General features: G+C 33.8%; 1 protein-coding gene across 1 annotated transcript; it reads left to right on the plus strand.

Annotated features, from left to right (window-relative positions):
• The first annotated feature begins 1159 nt into the window (after positions 1-1159).
• On the plus strand, positions 1160-26231 carry LOC137398710 (transcription factor che-1-like). Its single transcript, XM_068084897.1, has 5 exons — positions 1160-1616; positions 2043-2097; positions 11073-11229; positions 24638-24772; positions 25792-26231. Exons 1-5 carry the CDS (start codon positions 1208-1210, stop codon positions 26011-26013), a joined length of 978 nt encoding a protein of 325 aa, XP_067940998.1. The 5' UTR covers positions 1160-1207; the 3' UTR covers positions 26014-26231.
• Positions 26232-26729: the final 498 nt, after the last annotated feature.

The following is a 26729-nucleotide window of genomic DNA, read 5'->3' on the forward strand; positions in this document are numbered from 1 at the left end:
AGCGAAAGGTGACCCCAGAAGTAGAGAACTGTGGAGATGAGATGTCTATAGTTCAGTGAATTACTGAACTATAGACATCTCTTCATCATCGCTGCTGCTGTTATTCAATATTACCACAACGTGCTGCCAATTCCGAGCAGCAACGGCTGCTATTACAATGATGCCTGCCATGTGATCTCACCAATGATATAAAACCACCGCAGGATAGGCGACGGCTACCATATGGGCGGGTTTAATGATCGAGCTCTGTTGGTATTGTGCTAGCCTGGGTTTTGAGGCTAACACAGATCTCGCGGAGCGGTCGCGTTGCTTTGTTAGGTTTTTGGGTATAGGCTTTTATTGCAGATATGCGTCGATCGCGAATAACAAACCTTGAATCAGCAAACCTTAAACTTCTACAATGTAGGGGTAATTATACCTAACCAAAAAATGGATTAATGAAAAATAAAACATTTCAAATTACCTATTTTTACCAATTTTGCAATTGATAGAGCTCGTAATATATGCTTAAAGTTAAATATAATTTACCCAAAATCACTTGAACAACGCCCCTTTTTCATTTTATATTTTCATTTTTTCATTTTTGTGTTGTTTTATATCATTGATCTCACCGGACTTTAGTATGAGAGAGATTTGTGTATTTTATGTATTCTTTTTTTGAGTTTTATTTTGATTAGTTTTTGGTTCTGAAGCCACGAGGTATTACTGTATTTTTAGAGTGTTTAACCAATTAAATGAACTATAATGTATTCTCATGGAAATACCTAATTCTACATATGAAGGGTTTCACATATGAATGAGTCTCAAGCAAATCAATTTTATACATGTATTTATTGTCAGTTTCTAATCCGTTCTCCAGGTGGTTGTTAGCCAGCGACTATCAACTAATTAAGATTTCAAAGTAAGTTGGCTCTTCTTCCCTTCATAAATCTTTTTAATCCTTCCCTGTGGCCATCAAACATTCAAAGCTAGCACTGTACGGGCTAAAGACAAACATCCTACGCAACGATTACAGAACAAGACCTCCTGATTGGCTGGCAAGATTACGACAAGCCGCATAAAGTGCAAGAATGAAAGCTCCGCCCCTTTGCACATGCTTCAGCTCTAGGAAGTGCAACTTAACCAGGCAATAATACTGGTGTCACCTATCACCATAAAGGTCGTGCTGTCTGCCGAGGAGATACACTCTGACAAGGGTTGCAGAAGGATGGATATGCAAGCTTGGAAAGCGATCTTAAAAAATGCTAATTTATACGGAGTTTCGCATAACAGCGTTTATGACGAAATCGCTAGCCGGTACGACTTTGCGAAGAAAATGGAACAATCTTTTCTTCCAACTGCTGTCTCGCACTCCGATGAGGAAGCACCAGCATCACCTTTAGATCTTTCTAGAAAAACACACTCTACGCCGTCTTCACCTGAAAGCATATCATTTCAACGTCCGAGTTTTCCGTCTCAAGAATTCTCTGAAAGCGATGACTCACCTCTTGATTTACGTATTACCCAAAATTCATCTAAGACTGTTTCACTCAAAAATACAGAAACAGAAGAAACTTCAAGAATTGAAAGAAATGCCCAACTTTATCAATCTCAGCACGTATATTGCTCACAAATGGGTAAGTTAGTTTTTGTTGATAAATCCTTGTGTATCTTTTTGAAACTCCATGACATGGTAACTTTTGCACTACTTTTATTGGTTACTAATAAATCTAGTGGCTATCTTGTTGTTTAAATACATGAAAGTAATAGCCATAGAACATTCAAATATCCAGCCTGCTTCTGAATACAGCAATTGTTGACTATAGCTTTGATCTGGGTTTATCAACTCAAAAAACTTGTTAACAGAAACATTGGTTTTTTATCAAAAAAACCAGAATGCTTTGGAATACTTGCTAAATAAAACTATAAAACCTATATCTATAGATGCTAACCTGTAGCGTAGCTAAATTTTGATGACTTTGGTGTGATTTTCGGAGAGTTTTGATGGTATCGGCGGCATCCTGGCATTAAAATGATGCCTCATATTAGCTATTGTATTGCAGAGATAGAGCAACGTCACACAGAAAGCCTCACAGAGCCATCAGCTCCTACAGATATGTAAGTGGTTAAAGATTGTTTTAAAAACTAATATCTATTGGATAACAAGGCCTTTGATGTAATACTTCTTATCTGTATGGATGCTGAACTTGAGACATACACAAAATAATTGATACAAATTTTGGAAAACAAGCTTCAAGGAAAATCTAACTTCGACTGTTACAAAACGAAGAATTTCAAGTCAGTTGCCATAAATATAGTGAATAAGAAATAACCATAAAAATCTTGTGTATAAAAAAAATAAAAAACCGATGTTGTTTTGCGCTCGCATAGACCAAGTCAACAAGTACATGTTGGTCATAGTCAATCGCTACCCTCAGGCTATGCGTCGGCCACGCTCACAGGCTTGGAAGCATGCATCGAGTACATGCATTCGTGAATCAAGCGAAACTCGGTCAAGCATGGGCCAGAGCAGACGAGTCATTGTGTTGATCAATAGCAGTCCTGCATGTTTTTGTGTCGCTCTTACGTAGAAACTGACCACTGCAATTCCTGGGTGACAACGAGTATGGTGCCAGACTGCTCAATTGTCCGAGATGAATAGGAGAGTTGTTTGTTAAATCAACCATCAAAAGCGCATGAGCGACCGTGGGCGAACGGAGTACAGTTAATCAATGCGGAGTATTGTAAACACGGAGGGCATGCTCGTTGGAACAAAAGGGCTCATTCAATAAAGGAATGAAGTTTTTTTGACCTTAGTTAAATAGTGTTATATAAATATTGATGTTTAAAAACATTAAATACTTGCGAGTATACATTCTTTGCAAGTATTTGCAAGTAAGGATAAATTAAGCAGAAGCTTGGATAAATGTTCGTAAAATATATATTTATATATATTATATAAACTTATTATATAAACATCAATTATATATTACTTTTATATATTACTTTGTTGGCAATAATTTCATATTAAAAAAATTTTTTTTTTCTCAAAACTTAAGAATCATAAAACAAAAAGAAAAAAGAAAAAAAGGAAACCATAAAAATAAAAGCTAGTGAAAAGAGAAAATAAAGGAAAAAAGTTTTATTTGCCCTTAGTAATGGCATATAAAAATTGATGTTTAAAAATTGAAAAAATGTAACAAATCTGCTGGTGTGTCACAATAATGAAAATAATCTTTACTATAATAAGAATTGTGTCCATCCGTCTGTGTGTCCGAAGTAAACAGAAATCCAGCCGAGAATCCCAGCCAGGCACACCATCATCTGCTCGATTTAACCACCTTGCAGCATCATGGAATTATTGTACACATAGTTATTACAACTGCTGATCTTTTACAGCGCACAGGGCTGTCAAGGTGCTAGTGCTCATAAATGTTTCAATCCATGAGCAATCTAAAACATGTACTTGCAAACAGTTTCTGTTACTTTGACATACGACTGACTTGATGTTCAAATCAAAATATTGAACGCACCACAGATGTTATAAACTTGCTGGTGTATTGAATTTGTGCATGAAGCTTGCGCATCCATTATGACAAAAATGTTTCTTAGAAATCTATAATCAACCAAACTAAGCTTTTCGCCATTCATTGCTTGACATCTGTTTGACAGGTTTATGCAAGTTAAAAAATTATAAGTTACAGTCAAACCCTTAACTATTAAACTACCTTTTAATTGGCAACCTGTCTAGTCATTTAGCCATTCATTGCTTGACATCTGTTTGACAGGTTTATGCAGGTTTAAAAAATTATAAGATACAGTCAAACCCTTGAATATTAAACTACTTTTTGATCAGCAACCTGTCTAGTCATTTAGCCGTGCGTTGCTTCACATCTGTTTGACAGGTTTTTGCAGGTTGAAAAAGTATAAGATACAGTCAAACCCTTAAATATGAAACAATTTTGCAGATCTATATTTGTTTTAAACTTGTTATACATTGGTAAAAAGACTTATATCCTAATATTACTTAACTCCTTCAAGTCGCAGCCTGAAATCTTAAATACTATAAACATTCAATAAAATTATTTTAAATCTTAATTGAAAAAAGCTGTCTTAACTAAATAATTACTTATAAAAATACTTTTATTGTTAATTTGCTTCCAGCGTGTAAACATATACTGTAACATGTTAACTTATAACAAGTAAGAAACATAACATGCCAACCTATGATGTAATATGTTAACTTATAAAATGTTAATTTAAAATGTAACATGTTAAGTTATAACATAAATTATCCATTATAATCAGAAAATGTGAAACAACCAAAACTGGTTTCCTGTAATACAAGGTCTACTGCAATTGAACTTCAAAAATACATAAATAATTTATAGCTTTTATTAACAACAGTTTGGCATTTTAAACAGTTGAAAATATTTTTAAGTAATCTATTATGTAATTTACTGACAAAATAGAAATAAATTTTATTGCACTACGCTGACCCACATCAGAATTTTCAAAATTTTTTAGCGCTTTGTTAGCAACTTTACACGTTTTTTTAACAAGAGGTGAATTCGGGAAAAGCCACAATGCACAGAAATTATAGCAAGTACATGTAATATTTGTCACTGTGAGAAATCATAAAGTATAATCATCTGCATAATTCTTACATCAATGGCAAGTTGATTGAGTGGAGCAGTTATTAGAGTGTTGGGGCAACAAGCTGAATGGCTTGAGTTCAAATCTTATATAGTGCAATTTTTTTTCCGAGTTTTCACCAAAGATTTTGTTGGCATTTAATGCATCCCTTGTAAATGTTAGCAAATATGAATTAATTTTTTAAGAGATCCAAAATTCTGAACTTTAATAGCCTGATTTTTGTTAAGTATTTAAACAAAAACTACACCTTAAGGCAAAATCAGAAAGTTTATATAACAAGCAGTCAGCTACTTACAGCTGTAATTAGTTTGTTACGTAACCTTCCTGATTTATTACATGCAAATAAAATAATCATAAAAATTATTGTTATGACGTTTGCCCAATAAAATGATTTCTTTATTGCATATTTTATGTCTAGTCAACCTTTCAAAACATTAAAAATAGCAGACGCTTTCTCAATGAGAACGAATATTATTTAAACCAACTTTCATAGTACAAAAAAATTACGCTTTATAAAATTTAACTCTCTCTCTTAGCCGTTTAAAATTATTTCAGTAGATTTTAGCTTTTTCGACAGTTTTTTTTAATCAATCAGAGATAGCATACTGCTGAGATTGTGAAATCGAGTGAACAATCTGGTCTTATCGATTTTAATAGACAAACAATGGCCTGGAAGTTGGATAAGTTCAAACATCAGTTTAAATAGATTTGTAAAAAATTTCTAGTCAATTAAAACTGCCGATTTTTAAAATGTAACTTTGTTGAAAACTTTGACAAAACCTGCCTGGTTAGTGTGCATGCAGCTAAGAAAACATGTTCCATTGAGCCACTGTTAAAAGAACTGTCATAGGTTCAAGACCAGCTAAAATACATATGTTTTTTAAAATTAGCTTAGTTAAAAAATGCAAGCTAGTCAGTATGGTGATAACTGTCACAATGATAAACTCTAATCTTTCACAAAATCGGATAATTAAAATTCCTTAACTAGACAGCAATAAGACAAAAATGCAAATCGCTTTATTTAGCTTTTTGACATCGGATAAATTAAATGATCCATACTCAATTTTATATAAGCCACAAAAATGATTCGTTTCATCATCAATCAATGGCTAACAAAAAAGCCGAGAATGTTTAGCGTTGTTCCTACATGGTTTGACTTCGATGCTGTTAGAAGCTAAAAACTTCATCCTTACTTAGTCAAACAGTTTACTCACTATACCTGGTGAGCTGGCACATTTGTTTGTTTCTGAATAAGGGCCTGATCCCACATAAGTTAGAAAAAAAATTAAAATATTTACAGCCTATATAGCAAGGGAAACACGCACGCCGTCTCAAATGGCCAAAAACTTTCGACTTGAACCTATTACTGTTATCTATGTACAAATTTACCTATCAGCCTACTGCAAGCCTTTTTACTAAAAATTTGCAATTTGGTTTCATGATAAGTATACAATTTTTTTAAAATTTCAAACACTATCTAAAACTTTTGTTATATATTTTATTTTTCCAACATGTTAACAAACAGTGCTCTACAAAATGTTCAATGTATCTATGCTTTGTGCATTGCTAAAGCTATGTGAAGCTACGATCGCTACGAACCTAAAACGATCCTCTACAATGTTCCTTACTCCTACAAAACTATTATTTTCACCACTATCAGAGTCAGTGCTGCTACTTTAATTATTTGTGTAATCACTAAAATCTAAATATGAATCGGCTATAATGTCATCAAAATCGTAATTCTCTGTTTTCTAACTCGGGCGGTACTTGTGAAAGCCATTATAACACTAAATAGTTCGAACGTCAGAAAGGAAAAATGCTTGTTTTTGAGTTGGAAATTTCCAAAGATTTAAAATTGCTTCACAAATTTAGGTTATTTTCATAGACAAATTTTTGGGTAATACTGACAATACCATAAAATCACTAAAGATCATTGGTTATGTTGTCAACGAATAATAAAATTAAGTTGCTACCCAATTGCTGGGAAATTCAAAAAATGCTCAGACGGCAGTCAACCATAGATTAGGCATGAATGCGCATACGGCAGAGAAAGGGTTAATACCATTACCCATTGGCTATTTTGATAAAGAATCAATGCTAGACTGTGCCAAATGTATGGAAGCATATTACTTTAACATATTTCTAAAATTTGAGCTATTCGCAAATGAACATTATTTACATGAATACCCGCTTTGTTATTGTGTGTCTATCTGGCAGTCCGTGTTTTCATATTTTTGCCCGATTTTATTCAAACTTCACCCACATATGCTGCGTGCCTTCCTCCAAGTCCCCAACTATAGTTGGTTTCTATACTCTACCTGGTTCATGAGAACCAGTCATGTAAACACCCATCTGAGTAGAAACTCAAAAATTCACCTTGGCATTCAGAACAATTACACTCAAAGAACGTGTTCATAGATTGTTTTTGCAAAAGCAGCAATTGGCGCTTAAAAAATACATGCCTACTGCAGACTATCTGGTTAAAAATGAAAGGAATGTAATATATTATAATGTTAGTTAATAATATTAAAAACCTCATAACATTGATCCAAAACTTTTCAAAATTGTCTGCTAGATATTTCTGAAGCCACCAACTAAGATTTAAACCACAGTTGACTTTTAAAAAATGAATTTTTGGCAAAGGGTAAAAATATAACACAACCTTCAACAAGTATTGCCATTGTTACGGCGATTTGCAGGTGGTATATCAAAAATAATACTTCAGAAAATTCTAACAACAGCTTGTCTTATTGTACCTTATTTTTGCGATGATCAAGTTTGGTCATTTTTTAACTGCTCTTGAATTATCCTGGTAGTTATATCACCTTAAACATAAAAAGCAATCACCAATAATAAAAAAATACTGACAATTCTTGATAAAATCTACCAATATTTTGTGCAATATTATCTTCTTTAAACAGTACATGGAGTTTAGCTCAATTCAAACAGAATAAATTCAGCAATCAAGCTAGCTAAGTTGGTCACCCGTTATCATGAACTGTGCTGGTCTAGTGGTCTGTTTTACTTATCTGTTAGACAGAAACTTGGGTTCAAATCCTCAAAAATACGACGCAACTTTGAGTTGTTAATTCAGTTATTTATGTGAATAGTATTATGCTGAAATATTAAAAGATATGTCACACATTCTGTGTAGACACGAAACTATTTTTTGCAGGAGTTTTAAATAGTTAATGCTCGCTGTAACCTTGGATCTAGCGACAGCGCAGGTGTCCTTTTCTACACGTCTATTGATTAAACTCGCCAAGAGAGAAAGGCCTCTGGGCATGCTTGTCTGCGAGTTGAACAGGGCAACAACCGTGTGCATGTCTCGACAAAATGCATGACTGATTTTTTACAAAGAATTGTATTCTCTAACCAGTATCTAATACATGCAAAATGGTTCGCTACTTTTTCTTTTGTCCTTTGCTTAAACGAAATTCCTTGTCCCAATACACATAGCTATGTATTCATTTTAACCGAGTGCTTTTGACGTGGCAACAGACGAATCAATTACGTGGTCAGTCGTTCGTAGAGGGAGTCAGCGAGGGAGCGATGGGTCAACTGGAGAGGTCAGGCTACCGGCGTGATAACTAACTTGAACGAGCTGACCCCAGAATTTATCAATTTATTCGCTGCCTTTGTTTTGAAACAGCAGCTGATTTTATACAACTATAGCTTGACCTGAAGCAATAGTTTGGAGGATAATTAAAGAAAAATATCTCTTAGCAAAAAAAAACTAAAATTCAACTTTGTTGAATCACACGAAAAGGCTGTGAATAACTCTGTATATTTTTTGCTTCTATTAGCTTTTTCCACTTATTATGGTGTCGCTCCGGCCCGGCTGGCGTGACGACCTCTGTTTCATTTGAGCCACTGACCTGCTGTTTGAGCTGATTAACAAAAAACCGCTATGTCTTACTATAGACACCAACACCTTATCAATTTACATTATAAAACAGAAATTTTTTCTTTTAATACTAAAATGTAATTCATTATTTTCTGACTGTGTTTTTGTCTCATGGTCAAATTTAATTTAAAGAGACCATGAGACAAAGATTATTTATTTGTAGATAAAGATTTTTCTACAAATTTTAGATTCGTAAACAAAAATTTTATTTGTAAAAACAAATAAAATAAAACAGATAAAACAAAGATTTTATTTGTAGATAAAGTTAATATATAGCACTGTAAACAACAAAGAACGTTATTTGATACTTTTTTGTAGTATTTTACTTTATTTTATTTTGCAATTTTTCTCTTTAAATTAGGCTTTGCGATACAAGACAATAGTGACAGATGTATATGAGACATATACGATATTGAGATATCGTGAAATGTTATAATGAAAGACTACCTTATGGTGTGTATATTTATGCGATCTAGAAAATGTGGACAAAAAATTACCTCTTTGATATTCCCGAAGATGTATTTTTGTTAAGAAGAAAACTTGAGTACCGGTTGGTATTAATTCAAATTTTATAATAGACTTTAGAATAATCATTATTACTGATATGATATTTACTAAGTAAATTTTTTTTTTAATACTAAAATGTAATTCACTATTTTCTGATATAGTTGATTTTCTGATATTATTACTGATAATTTCTAAGCATAATGCTTAGAAATTAGAATTTCTAAGCATTATGCTTAAAAATTCTAATTTTTCAGCGAAAACTATTTTTATATTATGAAATTCAAAATTCAATTGCTAGAATTCAATTCACTTTCAACTCAAATGAATCAATTTAATTGAAATTTAATTCAATTGAGCACAACAGAGTGACAGCCAAACGTTTGCTGCTGACTAAAGACAAATTTGCTGTCACTCTCCATGTTATGTCCTGATATCATCATAAAAAGTTCAATGACGTTACATGTGCTTCAGGCTATTATAGGCCTACACAAGTATTTATTTTCTTTCATAGATTGAAAAGAAATATTCTAAACTATAATCTATTAAAAGAGTAGGAGCCAGAAGTATCCTGAAGCAATATATGAATATCATATATTATTATATATATTATATTAATACTAATATTATTATATATATTATAAAATTAAAATATGAATATTAACTTTATTTACAATGCTGTTTGAAACAAATTTAATCAAAAAAAAATAAACAAAGGGATAAAAAATAGTAAAGAAAGTATGTATTGAAAGAAAAGCTCCATTTGCACAACCCTGTTCTACAATGTAAATTGGCAAGGTGTTTGTGTCTGGTATGTGTAGTGGCTTTTTGAGGAAGTAGGAATGTAATGGATGGTCAGGCAGATTGGAGATGCGATTTGAGTATTTTAAACAGCAAATACGTGTATTTCTCATCAATAAGGGCATTTGGAGGCTGACTATGACTATCCATGTCAGGTAGCATAACCCTCAAGCATAATCTTTAAAAGTGTTCTAAATGCTTTTGATTATCCAATAGACATACTATAGGCTACAATAAGTAAGTCTATTGAAATACTAATTGTATGGTAACTCTATGTGTGCACAACTCTAAATCTGTTTTATTTGCGCAAACATTAGAAACATAGTGCTATTCTTGAGCAAAGCAAATCAAAATGGTGATGAGTAGAAATTGGTCAGCCCAAATGTCAAGAACGAAAGAGGCCTCTGGTATTTTGGAGAACATAGCTTGGATGATTCAAGCTCTAGCATACTGCCTACTATGCTGCCTCTAGCATGCTTTAGCCTTAACCCTTCGAACCTGGGGCGTTCTCGTCAATACGTGCCAGTAACCCTTGGCAATTTTTCCAACAAATTAAAGTTTTTAAATTTTTATTAAATATATCTAAATGTGCGCGTTTCATATTTGGTATTACTGTATTATGAAATGATACAATGACACCAAATATCATTGTATCATTTCATAATACATTGATATTTGGTAAAACATTGGTAAAATAAAGTTGGGCAGCCTACAGCAAATGTCATCAAACAGAAAAAAACAGTATTTCACCCTTATTCGGGCTAAAACTATAAATGTTTGTACGATTTTAAAACTTGTAAAAACATTTACAGTAGAATCTTTTTTATCAAGCACATGTTCAGCCTCACTTCATGGCTCGAAATAAACTGAAAAATTATAGTTAGTATCATAAAACTCTTTATTTGCATCACAATAATTTATGACCTACCAACAAACGTGTTTTATCGATTTTTTCACGATATCGTTCTAATAAAATTTGTTATTATAACGAAGGAAGTAGGTAAAGATATTTGAAAACTGTGACAAATGGAATAGAAATTTCTGTCTAAAATTCTGTGCAAGAATTAGTTTGATTGGTTTACGCCGTTACTTAAAAACAGCTTTGGCAAACAAAGCCATGTGAATGCCGAAATTTCATCCGTCAGGGTTGCTGACACACACTTCACAATGCCGGAATACCAGCCGTTAGAGTTCAAAGAGTTAATGCATATGCTATATTTTGAAGGGTCAATGTCATACCAACCACTCCAACTTTGCGAGAATCAGAATTGCCTTCCCCTGTTAGCAAGTTGCAGTGCCACATCTGCTACAGCTCATTTGTGGACAAGAACGCCTATCACAGACACATGACATTGCACTCTACAAAACTATACAGCTGTTACGTAAGTCTTTGAGTTTCATACACAACATCATTGAATTAATTAATTTTGAAAGTGTACCTACAGAAAAGCTTTGTCTCATAGAGTTCTTGAGAACTGCATCCTAGACTTAGAAGCATAAATGTTAAACCTAGCCACGCACTCCAAAAACGTTGCATGAATCTCTAAAACTGCTGAGGGTTTTTTACATTGATCAAGTTTTGTCGATTGTAATCTTAAAACATCCTGGCAGTCAGATCACCTCAAACATCAAAATCAATTGCAAATCATAAAAAATACTGATACTTTCTAATAAAATCTAGTAAAGTTTAATGGATGTTGATTTTTAGGAAAGTAGCTTCTATGAGCGTGAGAACCCGTTGAAGATTTCAATTTTACGAGTAGTTCTTTGTTTACAACTGAACGTTTTAATTACCCCCTGCCTCTATAATATAATCTAGTGACTGTCACTAAGCCTTTTTATTATTGCTTATAACAAGCCAAGTGGATCGTATTTATTGGCTATTTTAATGAAAGCACCAGAATCTTTATGAAAAGCATTAAAGAGTTGGAATGTGTCGAGCTAATTCTGTAAGCAGGCGCTTCTCCAAATCAAAAATGGGTCTTTCTTAGAATTTGTCCGCTCAGCCGAGTGCAACCAACTGAGTGACATGAAGCGAGGCGTGTCACTTGCTTTGAATTAGCCGATGAATGTAGCAAGTTCTTCCAAGAAAAACGACTTATGTGAATCTCACAGCAATGTGTGAATCAAAATAAGCTACAACAGATTTCATAGAATTCATTTTCACTAACCACAAATGAAAGGTATCGAAGCGTGAAGCCAGTCTCATATTGTCAAATGTCTGCGAAATAGGGGACTATCAGCTGAGTAGGAGTTTGTGCACTTGAAGATCTATTTTATCATGTGACCCGCTTATACAAGATGTTCATTTGTTTGCCTCCGATGAAAAATGATTACTAGTTTAAATATTTTCCCATACTTTTGTTGTAAAACTGATTAATTAATCAAAGAGATGGATACATTACTCTGTTCTGCTTGAATACTTATACAATATTTTAGTAGATTCTATCAGAAAGTATCAGTATTTTTCTATCATTTGCGGTCGTTTTTGATATTTGAGGCGATCTGACTGCCAGGATGTTTTACAATTAAAATTGGCAAAGCTTGATTGCAGTTAAAACTCTCAGAAGAATATATATGCCGAAGTGATGTCACTAATTGCTAATGTAGCTATAGTTGATATCAGCTATTATGTTCCAGTTGCAGCATTATGTGTCTCTATGCTGTTGGTCTCTTTGTACAACTGTAGACATCATAATCTTACTTTCACTTGAATCTTAGCGTTTAGACCGCAATCAAGTTTTATATCTTACCTTTTATAGTTTTATATACATTTTCTTAGCCTTTGTTATGCATTTCTACAAACACCTCCATGTAATTTTAACTTTGATTTCTATTTAAGCACAGTCCCTAATCTAAACATAGAATCTATGACCGAGTAAATGCATTTATTATTGACCAACATTATAGGAAAAGGTAGGTCACTCAGTATGTTTTTAAACGGCTGTTGGAGAACTGCTTTTGTCTGTAGGAAGTATAACATTTGTGTTCACTTGTCATGCTGTCATGCTAAAGTGTCTGAAGGCCAACCATGTTCGCTTTGTGGGGCAGCAATGCTGATTATTGATTCAGCAGCATCGTTAGGTAAAAACATGTCATTAAGATGTTCCTAAATCGGTAAAGTGTATAGCTGGGTGATTTTTATCTGTTAATGATTATTTGTTAAAGACTTTAGTAGTTGCCATCAAAAAGTATGGGTATTTTTCTATCATTTGCAATTGGTTTTGATGTTTGACGGAATCTGATTACCAGGATGTTCCAAGATTAAAATTAGCAAAACTTGATCACGGTTAAAACACTCAAATCAAGTGAAGCTGTGATTACGACGTCTATGGCTGCAAAGAGTCTGACAGAATAAAGACGTGTCACACTGCAAGTCGAACGCAGCAGCAACTATAGCTACGATAACAACTAGTGATGTCATTTGGCACATATTTTTCTTCTGAGCGTTTTGATCGTGATCAAGTTTTATTAATTTTAATTTTGAAACATCCTAGCAATCAGATCACCTCAAGCATGAAAAACAATCCCAAATGTTAGACACCACCAATACTTTCCGATAAAATCAACTAACATTTCACCCAAGTTCATTTTTAAGAACTGAATGTTTCCCTTTCGGTACGCTAGTCAATAATCGGACAGCTAATGCCTGCATCTCAATACATCAACAAGTTTTAAAAAGCAACCGATTTCTGCTAACAAAAAAATGTTTAAACATGTTCATTTTGCGACAACCAACCAGAGCAGAGCAAGTTTAATCCAATTTTCTTAAACAGAACTAGTTAGCATGCGGAAATAACAGATAAAAATTATGAATGGATTTTTGTGTGTAACAGCATTTGCTGGTGTGGATTGGTCAAAGTGCTTATTTGTTAAGCAAATTGTTGGTCATAAAAGTTGCTCTGAGCCAATAACAGATTATCAACTACTGTACAAAATATAACTAGGTCACAACAAGAGGCCTGCTATACTTTTTAGCGACATTCTCTTGCTATATTTTAATTTCAAATTTATGTGAGTTCTCCCCTGAGAGACACCTTCTCACCGATACCAGTTTCTTTGTCTTTACTATAATACTAAGGGCCATGTCCCTCAGTCCGTCCGTTTAGGTATGCCAGTAAAGCGCAAAGATTTAAACATGTTGGAAAGCTAATGATTAGCTTAGGTGAATAGTGCCAGGCTACTAAGCCCAGTGTCATGGGTTCAAATCCTGTGTGATGCAATCTTTTTTCACAACCTCTGACCATGGCATCCGGCAGACACAACTTTTATTATAGATGGTAAAAGTTTTAGTAAGGCTTAGATGGACATGAGAAACCAACACACAAGCAGTTTTAGAAAAGGACAAGTACGGTGGCTCCATTCATGAATTCAAACATGGTTCTAGTCGCTTAACCTTTAAGCCTAAAGGTTGAAGGTTAAAACCTGAGAGCACAAGTTTGCTTCAAACTTGCACTCCTAGTTGCAAACTGGAATAAGTTTGCACTTTAAACTCTGGGCCTACAGGTTAAAATCAAATTGCTTTCAAAAGGATTCAAACCCAGAACTTCAAGCCTTGTGCATCAACACACTACCACTTGCTCCAATTAGTCACCTTAAATACTAGAGAATAATTGTACATATAGTTATTACATCTGATGATCTTTCATGACACAGTCAACTTTTAGCGTATTAGTATATACAATTGCTCAATTTCAAATGCGACAAACTAGAATATTTTGAAGTCATAAAACCCTTACACAAAGTTGATCAATATGAAACTACCTTTGTCCAACAACAAGGAGGTAGAAGTGTACAACTACACAATCATATTGATGTTACGCCAAATGACAATATCAAGTTTGATGTTGATCGTCACCACACGACCTTGACATGTCACCACACTACCTTGAAATGTGCACCATTTGGCGCAAACTAACTTTGTTGCAAAGTTTTTTTTTTAAAAACTCATCTCCATGTAAACTAGACATTCCTCTACCAAGCCAGCATTTGTTTGGTAGGTTTTGTTGGTTGCCTTTTGCCGGCTAATTTTTTGAACTCATTTCTTTACATTTAAAATGGTTTTATTGTCATCACTCTAATTCTAGATTATGATGGCTTAAAACAACCATTGGCATGTGTGTTTAGAAAACAGTAATTTTACTAAGTTACTGGTGCAGTGATTTATTCAGCCTAGGTACCCAGGATATGCCTTATAACTTTTCCTACATGGTGTGTTGCCAGGCAATGCTCTTTATGGTCAGTTAAACGCATAGTTTTTTAGTAGTGAACCGAGGCAATAAAGGTTTTATACAGTGTCACAGTGAAGAGTGTTTGACTAGAGTTTGGATACCTTGCATATAGCATCCATTCTTTCAATTGCATATCACTGTGTAGGGAATCTGAAAGGACCTCAATAACTGCTAACAATATTGTGGAGTTTTCAAAGCTCTAGGCTAACAAGTTTTTTGCTGCTTTTATTACAATGTATATATATATAACTGAAAAAAAATGTACCTGTATACTTATTTATATACATTTATTTATGTATATATATATTTATATAAATTTATTTATATTTATTTATTTTTATTCATTTAATTGTATTTATATATATTTATTTATATTCATTTATATATATATTACTTTATTGGCAATAATTTCATTTTAAACAAAATTGTGTACCAAATTACGCCATACAAAAACCATAATAAGGACAACAGTTTGTCAAATCAATAAATATTTCAACATAATATGTTAATATGCTATATTACAGAATTTAAAACATCTCTCTGTTAAAAGAACAGATATTCAGTGTTGTAAAAGAAGCTAGCGATAATACTAAAGGTTAAAAGGCTGTTACAATTTGTTCATATCACATTAAATCAAGCTGAAATGAGTTGAAAACTTATAAAAAGTGAGGCCACAAACCAGGAAAAATCTTCAATCAAGATAAAATAAATAACTTGCCACTGACTCCACATCTTGGGGCATCAGTGAACATTAGTGAAAAGTCCACTCTTAGTTGTCCCATCATGTATTTCTAGGTCAATATACCCGTGTAGAGCAACCATTCCCTCATCTCACTTGAAATGTGATACTAGTGCACCTATAATCATCTGCATAAATGCCACTACACACATAATTATGCCAAACATTAGTTTTGTAAGTTAGCCTCTGGTCTTACAAATCTGTAGCCTCATAGCCTAAGTTCTAAGCTACACACTTTGCTACTGACACTCGAAATGACTAACCAAATTCCAGCAGCTTTTAATTATAGCATGGGAAAGCACCTTTCAAGGTGAATTTACATTTCTGATAAAGCGCAACAAAGATCAATCATCCAAGACCACTCAGAAAAGTATAAAATGTATATAAAAATGCCATAAATAATTACGTAATACATCATTTTAGTAGCGAAGATAATTATAGACGGCGGATTTTATTAGCTTACCAAGTTTTTGCCTGTAATCAAGTATAGGTGCAAACATGTTAATCATTTCTGTTGGCTCATGAAAAAAATACTTCTAGCTTGCCTAAAAACTTCGTTTAATTTGGTTTAACGGTTAAAACCCGAATGAGAGAAATGTTTTCCAACCTGATCCCACGCCTGGGTAAACTCGGCTTCGTAGCTTCGTTTGTTTTGTGTACTTGTGGCGTACGCAGAATCACGAAGATTTTCTGGCTAAGTACAGTAGCCTATAAGTTTTTAGTTTCCAAAGTTTCAAGCTGACTGGAGAATTAGTTCTTGGGATATTACCAAAATACCAAAGGCAATTCGAAATGACCGAGTAATGAAAAATGGCTGACAGAACGCTAGTTTCTAATGACACACTGATTGAAGTTCTTGGTAACAAAGGATCAAATATTGAAAAACTAGAAAGCTTTTTCTTCTCAGCAACAAGAGCTTCCCACTAAAACTATATGTTTTTCTATTCATAATAAATATACACACTATCAGACTCGGTGTACTGCAGCCATTATGTTTCTTCAGTTACCTCTAAAACATCACTTCTTTGGAAGAGTATGGAAAATAACTATGTGCTTCAATTCTTGTATTCATAATAAATATATAGACTCTATGAGACTCAGTGTACTGCAATCATTATGGTTCTTCAATTATCTTTAAATTTTCACTTCTTTGAAAGAGTAAAAAAACTATTTAGTATATTTGATTTTTGTTTATTTCATTGAGTTCTACAAGTGTGGAGCTTCCAAATGATATTTAGTTACAATGTCTAGGATCAAGAAATTCTAGACATTGTAATTAAATCAAGTGCTTCTACTAGTGCTTGGCACAAGTGCTTCTGCTGGCCAGCGAGTTTAGACTCGCACTTTTCCGTTCGAGCTTCTTGAGCATCGGGTAACTGGCAGTGCTTGGCATGAGTACTTCTTGGCCAACGGGTTTTTCAGGTATCGGGTTTGTTGATACGGGTTTTATGTTTAAAACTTCCAAACATCGGACATATCTTAAAATTTACAATTCAATTATAATTCTATTCAATATATTTACTACTTTTTACTATTTTCTATCTACCGATATTCTCGCTCGCAATGTTAGCAGGCAGGTTTTGTTCACTCTACTCGCCGGATCCGTGTACCAAAACCCAAACTCACAAGTAAAAACCCGAACCCTCAAGGTCGAAATGCTCAAAATTTCTATTACCCGAGACTCGAGAGAAGATAAACCCACGAGTTCTACGAGTTTTAATACTCGTACCTAGCACTAGCTTTTACAGTTGCTTGAAAGTTGTTAATATAGTCTAGGATCAGGGAACTTGCTTGTATATACAAGGTTAGGCATAAAATTGTTAAGAGCTATGTACAATTCTACCTGCGGTTAGTTTTTAAAGCTATAAATCATACTTACTCTAGTTTATGTAACTATTATACAAGGAATTACTAAGCCTTGCCAGGGTAGACATTCTTGGCAATGTTCCAAATATATTTTTTACCAGAATCCACTGCTTTAAACTGTCCTAGCACTTCTGGCAGTACTTTAAAACGGCTGTAATGATATGAGCCACAGACATAGCAGAAGAGAGCTAGAAGCCATGTCATTGAATATGATCACGAGGCATAAAACGGTCACGTGCCAGTAACACTCTGAAGCATGCGACAGAGATACGTGTAGTTCGGGACATTGTTTCCTCACTAGAGGCTAGGCTAGGCTGCGTAGTTTGTTTTTCCCACTACTGGTGATTTAGGTAGGATTATGAAAATGTGGGCACTGTGTTTGAGATAGGTTTTCAGTATAGTTCCAAAGTTTCAGTTTGATTAGACTATTGAGTCAAGAGATATCATCAAAATACTGGGAGCATCTCAAACAGGCAAAGAAATGCAAAATGGCCACTGACAGGACAGTTTTTAATCTCACACTGATTGAGATTCTTGATAATGAAGGACCAGAATAAACAAAGTTAAAGAGCTTCTCCTCAGCAACAAGAACTTTACGCTAAAACTAAATTGTTTTTCTATTCATAAAAAGACATACATGTACATCTTATGTACTGCAATCAACATGTTTTTCAGTTACCTTTAAAAGATTACTTTTTGAGGATGCGAATTGAGGACTATTTACTCTATTTTTCATTTAATTTTTTCTAATTATTTAATTTCCATTTTTTTATTGTTTTCTGCAAACTTATAACTTAAAAATAATATTCAGCTAAAAATAATTGTGCTATTCCAAGTACTTCCACAGTTGATGGAACGTTGTTAATACAGTCCAGGATCAGGGAACTTACTTGTATGTACAAGACAAGGTATCGACTTTCCTTCCAAGTTGTCTTTACATTGTCAATCGTTACTATAATAAGAGACGAGTTCGTCCATCTGTCACGAGCCATCGTCAGAAGTTAATAAAACTGATTGCTTGCATCTGGATACAAACTCACAACTTACATCTATCATGGTCACTTCTCTACCACCTGCACCAATTGGCCACCTTGCAAACTGTCAGAATAACTGTGAACATACTTATAGTAGGTATCAGGAGACTTTTGATTCGGCATCGAAGGGCCGAATGAAATTCTGATCTTACTAGATAGTGGAGCAATAAATAATCTTATATGATTAAAAATTCTCTAAGATTCATATGAACAGCTTGTGATGTATCTTGGGTAAAATTCTTATGCTTTCCGCACAGAAAGCTTTTTTGAACTGACTTCATAAAGAACCCTTGTTTATTACCTCTAACACGTGAAAGCTTATGAACTGTGTTTCTCACCAATCGATGTAACTGTTAAAGCATAAAAATATTGCCCAGAAATGAAGTCTATGCTAAACTACAAAATAAATATGAACAAAGCTCTAAGTTAATAAGATTAGTGACATATGTTCAAACAGGTAAGTTGTCATAAATGTCGAAGTTGCTGGTTTTGCAGATCAACTTTACTAAAAGGTTGTAGGCCTACTAGTTAAAATTAACAGAGTGAAGTTTAATACTATATGCAATGGTTCTCTTTGACCTGTGACATATCGATTTAACAGCTAAACACAAATTTTGCAATACATAAAATGACATCTGACCTCATAACTTTATGATCTTATGACCTTGAGTGATATGATAAGTTTTTTGCTTTCTCGGAACAACATTGATACTTTAGCATGACAGCCTTATTGACAAATTTTTATTGAAGCAAAAATCGCTCTCGTTAGGTAATTCTATGAAAATTGTTAACATAGTTGAGACCAGTATACTGCAGGTAAAACTGTGTTTTACCTGCAGTAAAAGCCTCACATTAAAAAGCTAATTGATCAGTCACTTGGGTCAGTTCTACCCTACAAGCAACTTCGACCATGCATTTTTCGCTTGGATTCAAATAATAACAAGCTGACCTAAAGTTCACCTTCAAAACTTTAGAGCAGAGTTCTTTATGGTTTTCATCCTGTCTGATCGGGATAATATTTAACAAAGAAACATTTTATTGCCATTGCAAAATGTTATAAGGGATTTTCTTAGAAAGATCTTGAGAGGTCATTTACGTGAATTCAAACAAAAAGATTCTGCAGTTCTTCTAATAACAGTCTGTGTTTTTCAACATGGAAAACCAAGGATTAGTTGGTATGAGTAAACAACTCCAAATTTGTACTCTATTTCTCATGTAGCTTATCAATCAAAACAAGGAGTCAGCAAAAAGGTTATTTATCGTAATTATAAACTAAAAAATGTCATAATAAAATTGGAAATATAGTTTTAGTCACTTAATATTAAATAGATAATATGTTAATCTTTACCGTAATAAAAGCCGTGTTTGTCCATCTGTCGCCAGGCATGGTAAAAAAATGTTTAAAAAGAAATTTTGGTTGAAAGAAAATTAAAAAAATGATTGCTTGATGTGGGATTCAAACTCACAGCTTACAGCTATGGTGGCACTGCTCTACCACCCGCACCAATTGACCACCTTGCAAACATTATAATATTTTTACACATACTTATTATCTGTACTTTATTGTCACACATGATGATCTCTCATGGCACTCGAGACTGCCAGAGTACTAGGAATAATTTATTTAAAGATAAACTCCAAATTTTGCTAAAAAAGGCATATATATTTGCTATAAAACATATCCTAATTCCAAGACAAGTTATATTCTTTATACAAAATATTAGTAGCTTTTATCAGAAAGTATCAGTATTTTCTATCTTTCACAACTGTTTTTGATGTTTGAGGTGATCTGACTGCCAGGGTGTTTCAAGATTAAAATTGACAAAACTTGATTGCGATCAAAACACTAAAAAAAAATGCGCCAAATGACGTCACTAGTTGTTATCTTAGCTATAGTTACTATCGTGTTCAAGTTGCAGTGTGACACTTCTTTATTCTGTCAGTCTCTTTGCAGCCATAGATGTCGTAATCACAGCTTCACTTGATCTGGGTGTTTTAACCGTGATCAAGTTTTGCTAATTTTAATCTTGGAACATCCTGGTAATCAGATTCCGTCAAACATCAAAACCAATTGCAAATGATAGAAAAATACCCATGCTTTTTGATGACAACTACTAAAGTCTTTAACAAATAATCATTAACAGATAAAAATCACCCAGCTATACACTTTACCGATTTAGGAACATCTTAATGACATGTTTTTACCTAACGATGCTGCTGACTCAATAATCAGCATTGCTGCCCCACAAAGTGAACATAGTTGGCCTTCAGACACTTCAGCATGACAGCATGACAGGAGAACACAAATGTTATACTTCCTACAGACAAAAGCATTCTCCAACAGCCGTTTAAAAACATACTGAGTGACCTACCTTTTCCTATAATGTTGGTCAATAATAAATGCATTTACTCGGTCATAGATTCTATGTTTAGATTAGGGACTGCGCTTAAATAGAAATCAAGGTTAAAATTACATGGAGGTGTTTGTAGAAATGCATAACAAAGGCTAAGAAAAGGTACTCGATATTAATGCGGTGAAACAACGCGGTCAAACATAATTGAATTGTCAAAGGTCAAAGGGTGACGGTATTCTATTTCACATGAGTAGTAACATAACTACTGGCTGACAATAGCAGGCTACAAAAGTATGCTAATCGCAACCGCTGTAATATGACCTCACGTAGTCTGGATATTTGACTACCATAGGTAGACAGAAGTGTACATTGTTTAGGTAAAATCTACTATCTTCTTTGTGTGTATCATGCGAGAAAAGTGTCAAAACGTTTAGCGATGTACATGTACTTTCGTAGAAAATGTGCATATACTTTTGTTATTTGAATTAAAAACATAGAAATGCTACAAGATATACTTTTTCACATTTTCATGACTTTTTTCAAAGAGGAAAGCTTTGAAGAATTATTACCCTGGTAGCCTAATGTGCCGTAGAAAGTCATCAATATTTTTGTGCATTTCATTGATAATATTTACACTTGCTTTTTCTGTTATCAAGCACCAAGAATCAATTTGGGATTATCTGCACAATTATTCTGAAACCCTGTTAGGCATTTAATTAGTTCAGTGGTTAGAGTGTTGGGTCACTATGCTGAATGTCGTGAGTTCGAGTCCTGCACAATGAAATCTTTTATCTTTGGCTTTTACTATAGGAAAGACTATAAAAATGAGGACACGACTGTCTACTGATAAAAACAGTCTTAGGCACATGAGCCACAACTCCCAATGTATACAGTGTGAATAATACCACGTTTTATCATTTACTTACAGTGCACCCCATGGTTACGGTCACCCTTTTTTACGGCTTTTTTCGCCTTACTACAACCCTAAAAGCAAAAACTGGTTTTGATAGACAGCCTAAAATAATGGCCATTCTGGAGTCTTAGATGTTCACATGCCAAAGGGTTTTATGAAAGGCTAATAAAAGAGTATTAGATGGGTTTTAGAGCATAAAACCTTACATTCATAAAATATAAAGATAGGCACTAAAATTATACTTAGGCTAAATCCCCTCGAGTCGCTGTGCTGTAGCCTTAGATCATGAATTTGTGAATGGAACCACTATACTTGACCTTTTTTACAACAGATTGTGTGTTGTTTTCTCATGTCCATTCAATCGTTTCTACAATCTTTTCTATAACAAACGTCATGTCTGCCAAAAGCCATGGTTGGAAGTTGTAAAAAAAGATTGCATCACGCAGGATTTGAACACATGACCCTAGGCTTGGTAACCCAACACTATTATACCTAAGCTAATCGTCCACCTTCCAGTGAGATCAAATCTCTGCACTTTATTGGCACGCATAACGATCTCGGAACACCAAACTGTCAGGCTACTAGTACATACTTATAGTGAAACATTAAAACTAATAGACTTCCTACGAACCAACGATTTATTAGCATTTTTCCTGCTAAACAGAAATATGTTTGGAAAATCAAGTAGCGTTTGGCTTGTCATGTTGGCAGTGTGCCCAGCATGTTGCTTTATTTTGGCTTTTTAAACATTTTGGGTATTTTCCAAGAATTGAACAACATGTTAGGAAATTGAGCAATAATTGAGTGGTAACTTTTATGTAATCAGCTAGTATCCTGGCTGTCTCGTGCACCATGATAGATCGTCACGTGTAATAACTATAAGTACACTTGCTATATGTGCATTCATTGTTAGATGTGGTGAAGATGGCCCAGCGGTGCATTGGAAGCGCTCTTGGCTTTCAAGTCGAATTTCTGGGTTCAAATCCAGTCCTGTGCAATCTGTTTTCTTAAAGATCTCAGTGTGGCTTTAAACAGTCAAATACCCTCTTACTATAGTAAATATTGTCATATTTATAAACTCGGATCATTTTGTAATCTTGATTGAAACTGTAGCACTGAAGAAATTAATTAACGGTAAAAGAGTATCTCATAAAAGATTACCTTGAGAAGGAGTCAAACTCTTGATATTCAGCAGAGCAACACTCTATTACCTGTGCTAATCAGAAAACCTCTAGGGTGGTAGGATAAAAAATCTTTTTTATAATAGGAGCGACATTCTGCGATGTTAGAAACTTCTCTTATGAAGAAAGAGTTATAAGTGCAAACCCATTCTGGTTTATTTAATGTGCAAAAACAGACCAACTTCAAGTAATGCCTACCTCAATTGGCAATCTTGGAACTTTCGTTTTTCATATAAAAGTATCTAGCCAATTAGAAACTCAAAAAGGCACTTTAGCCTACCATGCCTTAGGAACAATTACGCCTAATGTTATGAATTCTTGTCTTCCCAGTAGAGTAACTAAATTCTCATAAACCATTCTCATTTTCAATGAACTGTTCAAAATGCAAGTGTGACAACTCCAAACTTACAGCAATATCTTGTGATGAAAATGTTTAGTTTAGAAAGTCCCTCACATGAAATTTTAGCAAATTCTATTAAAAAGCATAAATATATTTCTAGACTACCTGAGGCTATATTTGTATATATTTATATATAGTAGGGATATATTTCTATTATTTGTGATTATTTTTGATGTTTGAGGTGATCTGACTGCCAAAATGTTTGTAGACTAAAACTTACAAAATGCTACAAAGTTCAGAAGAGGAAGACTTTTCTAAAAAAGATATTAACAGCTATGCATATTCTGTATAAATAATAAATATACAGCCTCATAAGCATCGAAAAAAGAGTGGGATAACTTTTAGATCATTTGGAACATCCATGGCAATGTATCTGAGGCTATATTTGAAGTTTTACTTTAACAATCATAAGCAAATACAAAATTATATATATATATATATATATTTATCAATAAAGACACGTATCACCGCAACTTGAACGCAATAGCCAATGTTATAACGAAAGGTACACACATGAAGTGCGACTAGTGACATCATTTTTGAAGAAGTCTTTTTTTTCTGAGCATTTTAACTGCGATCAAGTTTTGTCAATTTTAACCATGAATCATCCTGGCAGTCAGATCATTTAAAACATCAAACACATTTTCAAATGATAGAAAAATATTTACAGTTTTAAAAAACATGTTTTCAAATTCAATTATCAATAAAGACACGTACAATATCACTGCAACTTGAACGCAATAGCCATTGTTATAGCAAGAGGGATTTGTCGTCATATTTGAATAAGTCTTTTTCTTCTGAGCATTTTAACTATGATAAATTTTTGTCGATTTTAACCATGAAACACCCTGGGCGTAGGATCACCTCAAACATCAAATAAAATTTCAAGTGATAGAAATATATCTAGTTTCTGAAAACATGTTTTCAAATTTGAGGTGAGTGACTCTTCGAGTTACAGCAGCTGCCAGGGCTTACACTTTTCAGCTTTGTTTGATTACATCTAACAGTTCCACACATATCACATATGCTGTCAATTGTTGTTTATTATAGACGATGACAATTTTAATTTTAGATGTGTGGAAGGGAATACAAACAGGCTCGAGACTACAGGGCGCACGTGGCCGCACACAAAAATGGTCATATCTTTAAATGTGATATTTGTACCTGCATTCTATCTAACTCCTCAGACTATCTCCTTCATCTCAAGGTAAGAGCAGACATTTGGCAATAGATTGTAATCAATTGAAAAGTAACAGAAACCATGTGAGAGGATATAAACCGCATGCCATTAGCAAAAAGTACTTTGTTAGAGCACATGTTGATGTTTGCCAGATGATGGCTACTAAATGAATCCAAGGCTATATTAGCTGACTAGGTATATTGGCAAATTCTAGTTCTTGTCTCTAAATACGGCTTACGGTACAAACATTATGATATCAAATTCTTCTCATATAAAATATACTACTACTTTCCCAGACTCATGTGCTGCGAGTGATCATCAGGCCTGACAGTAATACACATAAAAATAAGTATATGTCTGCACAATCATTCTAAAACACTAAAAGGCAAACAATTGGAATGAGTTAATGGCAATACCTATTGTCGCAGGTTCGAACCCCGTATAAAGCAATCTTTTTTCTTCACCGACTTCGGTTTCGAGCAGACAGGCACGGCTTTTATCGTAGTAAATATGGTGCAAACAATAAATATTGGTCATCCCAGTTATACTTTTTGTAATCCTTACAATTTATCTTCATAGACTTGGAGAAACCTATCAAAGTCTCTACTTGAATATTTTTGTTAAACCTCTACATACAGTACTAATGGGTTCTTAGATCTGCTTTGCATGTCGAAACAATCATATATTGGAGCAGATATATCTATATGAATACATGAACATTTATTTAATTGGTTCTGAGATCAGCTTTGCATGTTGAAACAGATATGTTTATTAGAGATGCACTAAAACTCATTTAATTGGTTATGAGATTTGCTACGCATGTCAAAAATATTTGTATGTTGAAACAGATATATCTATTAAAATGCATGAAATCAGTGTAACTGGACCTAAAGCCTGATTTGCTTTAAACCCTTGTACATTGAAGCAGATATAATTATAGAAATGCACTAACATTGATTTAATTGGTTCTGAGATCTGTTTCCCATGTCAAAATCATCATATGTCGGAGCCAATTATAATTATTATTAAAAATAATTTTATTACAGACACACAGACAGAAAGACCTGCTGTCCTGTTACCACTGTCACAAGTACTTCCGAGATGGCTGCACCCTAGCAACCCACATGCGTACCCACACCGGAGAAAAACCATACAAGTGCGACGTTTGTGGAAAAAAGTTTCGTCAAAGTGGCACATACCACAGACATAGAAAAGTACACAAAGAAGCAATACTAAAAGAGAGAAAAGTTAGACTGCTAATCTGTTAATCATAACTTTACTGCAAGAACTCTTCAAATTTTGTCAAAAGCTGTTTTCTACGCTCGAGAAACTGTGTAACACATGTATATATAATATATCACACATTAATCTACTGAATTATTTAAATTAGATATTTTTCTAAAATGAATTTTGTACATATTTTGTTACCCATTTATTTATTAACACGCTTTTTACTAATGTTGACCATTTTGATTGCCATGACAGAATAAAAGATATAGAGAAGTACAAAGAATTTAGATAATACCCGAGAGTATACCCAAAAACTTATTTTGGCTCCAAAGGGACATAGAAAGCTGAAATTCCACACACTTTTTGGAAGATATGTACTCACTGACCACACAAAAGATCATTGTCTTTGATGCAGCAGTTTTTGAGATAATGTTATTTTAAAAATCTTTTAGAGTTTCACATATAATTTCGATTTTGTGAATCAGCTGTTCAACCACAATGTTTGTTCTTGGTGTCAAATTGAAGCTGAGGATGTGTTTTAACAAATGATAGAAACAGAACTTTTATATTAATTACCAAAAATATTTGGAGCCCGTAAATGTATGACAATTAATATAACAAGACTATGGCCTGCAGTATGATTTATAGAATAATAAAACAAGCCATAATCTGTTTCGATTATCTTGTTTTACACAAAACTCTGAATATACAAGTAAAATCTCATGACAATATATCACCTCTTCTTCTTTCTCTA

The sequence above is a fragment of the Watersipora subatra genome, chromosome 6 (genome assembly GCF_963576615.1).
Source record: "Watersipora subatra chromosome 6, tzWatSuba1.1, whole genome shotgun sequence".
In the NCBI taxonomy this organism is placed as follows: Eukaryota; Metazoa; Bryozoa; class Gymnolaemata; order Cheilostomatida; family Watersiporidae; genus Watersipora; species Watersipora subatra.

What these genes read in the sequence shown, in the direction of transcription:
- LOC137398710 (XM_068084897.1), top strand. Translation starts at nt 1,208, where the DNA reads ATGGATATGCAAGCTTGGAAAGCGATCTTAAAAAATGCTAATTTATAC. An exon ending in CGTATATTGCTCACAAATGG is followed by an intron (nt 1,617 to 2,042) that starts GTAAGTTAGTTT and finishes ATTGTATTGCAG; the next exon opens with AGATAGAGCAACGTCACACA. An exon ending in ACTATCTCCTTCATCTCAAG is followed by an intron (nt 24,773 to 25,791) that starts GTAAGAGCAGAC and finishes ATTTTATTACAG; the next exon opens with ACACACAGACAGAAAGACCT.